This window comes from Lipotes vexillifer, unplaced genomic scaffold (assembly GCF_000442215.2).
Source record: "Lipotes vexillifer unplaced genomic scaffold, Lipotes_vexillifer_v1.1 scaffold152, whole genome shotgun sequence".
NCBI lineage: Eukaryota > Metazoa > Chordata > Mammalia > Artiodactyla > Lipotidae > Lipotes > Lipotes vexillifer.
The window spans coordinates 269099-274359 of NW_006795886.1; the positions used below are offsets into that span (position 1 = coordinate 269099).

The 5261-nt window shown below is 41.1% G+C and overlaps 1 protein-coding gene across 1 annotated transcript; it reads right to left on the reverse strand.

Annotated features, from left to right (window-relative positions):
* Positions 1-3899: 3899 nt before the first annotated feature.
* Positions 3900-5005, reverse strand: ARMCX1 (armadillo repeat containing X-linked 1). Its single transcript, XM_007472310.1, is given in 2 exon segments — positions 3900-3931; positions 3934-5005. Coding segments are annotated over 2 exon segments (1104 nt in total).
* Positions 5006-5261: the final 256 nt, after the last annotated feature.

The window sequence follows — 5261 nt, forward strand, 5'->3', positions numbered from 1 at the left end:
AAAAAAAAAAAAAAAACATTTATAGGAAATGCCTTAAACCCAGAAACATGTACATGTACTCCCAGAATTCCACCAACCCTACTTTGAGAAATACTTAGGCTTCATGTCTTCATGTCTAAACCCAGGCATTAGGAACGTTGTAAAAATTGATGAGATGGAATTGAGGAAACATATTCAGTTCTTAGAAGGGAACAAAGACCCTATTCCTCAGAGGAATTATTTTATCAGTTTATTTATTAAAATCCACTGGGCCAACAGGTACACAAAAAGGTGCTCAACATCCACTAATCATCAGGGAAATAGAAATCAAAACCACAATGAAATATCACCTCACACCTGTTATAATGGGTATCATCAAAATGACAAGAGATAACAAGTGTTGGAGAGGGCATGGAGAAAGGGAGCCCTTGTGCACTGTTGGTGCAAATGCAAATTGGTACAGCCACTATGGAAAACAGTATGGAGGTTCCTTAAAAAAAATGAAAAATAGAACTATCATATGATCCAGCAATCCCACTTCTGGATATAAGTCCAAAAGAAATAAAAACAAGATCTCGAGAAGATATCTGCACACCCATAAGCATTGCATCATTCTTCACAATGGCTAAGATATGGAAACAATCTAAGTGTCTATCAACAGATGAATGGTTAAAGAAGATGTAGTATATATACCACAGCCATGAGAAAGAAGGAAATCTTCATGTTTTCAATAACTTTGGAAAAACTTGTAGGCAATTATGCTAAGTGAAATAAGTCAGACAGAGAATGATAAATACTGTATGATATCACTTATATGTGGAATCTAAAAAAGATGAACTCAGAGAGTAGAGTGGTAGTTACTGGGGACTGGGGGTGGAGGAAATGAGGGGATATTGGTCAAATGGTACAAATTTCCAGTTATAAGATTAACACGTTCTGAGGATCTAATGTACAACATGGTGATTATAGCTAGTAATACTGTATTATATGTTTGAATGTTGCTAAGAGAGTAGATTTTAAATATTCTCACCCCAAAAAAGAAATAGTGATTATGTGACAGGATGGAGGTGGTAGCTAATGCTATGGTGGTAGTCATTTTGCAATATATATACATATATATGTATCAATCAACAGGTCATACACCTTAAACTTACACAATGTTATGTCAATTATATCTCAATAAAGCTGGGGAAAAATAACACTAGTGTATGGCAGAAGGACACCTTAGAAAAAATGGTAAATTAAAAATTATCCACCCTGTCTTTTAGCTAATTAAGGGTGTTCACTTTTATCAATTAACTCGTATGTTCCAGCACTACTTTAGCAGTTTACCCAGATTACCTCATTTAATCATATGATATAAGGACTCTTATTATCCACATCTTGACAGCTCATGTATCATTTCAACACATCTTCCTTTTTGGTCTAAATATTTTCCCACTCAATATGTGGGAAACATATCCATATAAGCCCCACCCATTCTCCCATTCTATCATCTCCTTCACTTCCAACTGAGCCTGTATCCAACATTTTTATTTTCCAACAATTACACAAAAAATCAATATACATTACAGATAAGAAAATACAGATGAGGGAAAAGATTCAAATATTAAATTCATGCACTGTCTTCTTACTCATAGCCATTTTTCTTATTTTGGTATATAGCCTTATAGAAGTTTTAATGCATGTAAATATTTTATATTTCTCAAAAATGGAATACACTATGTATATGGTCATGTAACTGGCTTTTCCACTTAAAATATATGCTGAGGGCTTCCCTGGTGGTGCAGTGGTTGAGAGTCCGCCTGCCGATGCAGGGGACATGGGTTCGTGCCCCGGTCCAGGAAGATCCCACATGCCCCGGAGCAGCTGGGCCCACGAGCCGTGGCCGCTGAGCCTGCGCGTCCGGAGCCTGTGCTCCACAACGGGAGAGGCCACAACAGTGAGAGGCCCGCGTACCACAAAAAAAAATATATATATATATATATAGATAGATAGATGCTGAATTTTCTCCAAGTAAATAAGTATAGTTGCCCATCAACATTTTCAAGAGCTGCATAATGTTTCAATACCTTAATTTCTTAGCCAAGTGCCTATTTCAAGACACTTGGGCCATTCACAGTTTTTCACTCTTCAAAGCAGTGCAAAGATGCATAAACTTGTACAAGCCAGTTATTTCTCCTAAGCCAATTATATCTCCTAAGGACAAATTTGTATAAGTGGAATTAGTGGGTCAAAGAACATGCACATCTTGAAAGCTTCTGAAACATGTATCCAAATGGATCTTGTACCAAGTATGCTCCCACCAACACAGTTTGAAAGTGTCCCTCTACCCACACCTTCACCATACTCTGGGTTGGAAGACAGGTGGATTTTCTCCAGTATGGATGCCAACAGCCCTCTCGAGGTTCCATAAAGACCCTGCCCCAACCAATCTTGTAAAAGAAATCTGATAGAAGCACTAAAAATTATTCTTTTATATTTTTTCATAATTCCAAAATAATCACTAACATATTCAATCCCATAGACACCAGCGTTGGACAAGAAAGAGGATGTTTTCTTATCAAATGCCTTCAAGACCCTACAATAAAATTGTCCCTCTCTGTATGTCCCCAGGATATGTTCCAGCACTTCTTCATTCAAAGCAACTCTCACTTCCTTCCTCCCTTTGCCACTCCCATTACCACCAGTGAAATTTCACACCTTTAGCATCTATGCCTGAACTATGGTGGTAACATCCTAAGTGGTGTTCCAATCTCCAGTGGCCACTCCTGTCTCCACCCCAACTCTGACCCATTCTGCACACAAGTCAGCCACATAATGTTCCTTTCATCCTGTCACTCCTCTGGTCACAAAAGGGTTTGGTGTCTCCCAGGGGTTGGTGAAATAATATACAGACACCTCAGTTTAGAAATCAGGGATCCTCCATGAATGGAACTCACCCAACTGATAGACTGTATTTTCCATCACTCCCCTCCCCACACTTTATTCCACAGAGGAGGCACAGCCTCCTTCTTCCGTGGAGAAAAATTCCCACCTCCATGCCTTTCTTCCCATCACTCCTCCTTCGTCCAATGCCCTTCCGCCCTGTTTTTATCCCATCCTTCATGCCCAGTTCTACTTAAGCATCCGAAGGAGAGCACTGTTACCTGCAGAAATAGGAAACAGATGGCCATGATTAGAGGTTCTCAGTTTTGTCAGTATCTTTTTGTTTCCATACATCTTGCCTCTCCAAATATATCATAAACTCAAGAACATAATAATTTTTTTTTGCTGGTTAAAACACACAACTTTATTGATGAAACACAAGATTAACAAATGTAAACCAATACAAAAGTATAGCTTATTCGTGATTAGTTCGCTGTCAGTTTAAGTAGAGGAAAGAGTAAAAATATCTCAATCTAGGTAGCAAGATGGAATCAATAAATGCTTTCTTTGTACAAGCTCTAGTATTCATCTGACATCCTTAAAATGGTCTAGCCTAAAACCAACCATCACAACCAGCATCACTGTTGATATGTGATATTCATTATTCCAAAATAGCAGCTGAAAGGATCTCTTTGACATATAAGCACAGTGAAAAGCAAAGAATTTACAAAATGCATTGTTCCCAAGTGCAAACTAAAAAATTACCTCAGTATTGTTTGGGACAGACCCCCAGTTAAAGTTTGGTCAATACTTTTAGGACTTTTACTTTCACGACCAGATCACTGTGATTTGCTAATGCTTTGATTTTCTTAACACACACTCCAGATTCTTTGAATAAGAAAAAAAGTGAACTTCTGCTGAATTCTTTCCTGGATGAGGCAAGCCCTTCATTTTTTATGTTGTCATTTATATTCTCAAATAGGGTAAGGATATTAAGAAGAATCTCTCTGTCCCATTCTTTATTAAAGAGGGAAATCAATTCTGATGGTACTTTACAACTGACCAGCTCTCTTGTCATGGCTGGATTTTCAGTAAAGTTTATGATTAGTTTCATAATCTGAATCTTGGTGAAGTAATTTCCCAGGAATAACAAAGCAAAAAAGTCTGGAAAAGAATAGGAAAGCAAATGTTGGTAGTGATTTGTCACAGTCATGTTGGTTAACAGCCTTAGACCAGCCATCTGCACAGCTGAGTCCAAACGACAAATCATGGTGTCATCACACACTTGACTGATATATGTCTTAATCTTGCCCTGATTTTCTGCATTCACACTCAAGTTATTAAGGGCATTGTACGCCTTTTCCCTAATAATGGGATCTTTCGTTTTTATCAGTTTTGCAATAATTGGGAGACCACCCAATTCACGAATGGCATTTTGGTTAAATGAATATGCTGCATTGTTACCCAGAGTGACCAAGGCTACTTCCTGAATAAAAGGATCGCTAGTTCTTTCTAGGATGTTAAGGACCTTTTGAAGGTCAGTAGCACCCAGAATATCATCAATTTTATAGGGAAAGTTGAACTTGCCCCTTCGAACAGGCCATGATGTAGCTGGAGTCCTGGTGCTCTTACCTCTGGTTCTTCCCTTGGACTTGCCACTAGTCCTGCCCCCAGCCCTAGCTCCATTCCTCACAGGGTGGCAGCCTCCACCCCTGACTCCTGGGCAGGGTAAACCAGGTATAAGGGTCCTGGTCCCGGAGATGGTACCCAACCTGGCCCCTTTGCCCGCCTTTGCACTTGCCTGTTCCTTCAGGGTGCTGAAAAGGGCCTTGGCCTTGGCCTCTAGGCCACCTCCACTCTGGGCCTTCAAGTGGGCCTCTGCCTTTACATCAGGTCCACTCCTGAGTTCCACGGACACCTCAGCCTTGGCCTTTGAGTCACCCTGAAGTCTGGCTCCAGCCCCTGCCCCAGCATTAGCCTTAGCTCCTTTCCCAGTCTCTGCAATATCGCTAGATTCCTCCTCCTCATCGTCATCGTGGTCGTCCCAGATTTTCTCGCTCTCATCTCTTCCCCAGGTCAGTCTGTATACGCAGTAGCAGGCGCCAGCGCCGATCACTACACCAGCGGCCAAGCAGCCAGCTTCCCGAGTTCGGCCCATGCTGCCACGAGTGTCTGAAGGGTTTGCTCTGGCCAGAAGAGTGCTCCCAAGTCAGGGGGCAGGGGGAGGGGGCTGTGGAATCTTCAGCTACAGCCAGCAGGCTCTGCTGCAGCTACAGATACTGGGGGACCTAAGAATGAAAGAAAGATTTGAGGCTTCAGTCTCCTCCTTCTGTGCCTTCGCATGCAGACAGACTGAACTACAGACCTACAAAGAGACAAAACAAATGGGGACATGGCAGGGACTCAAGGGTAGA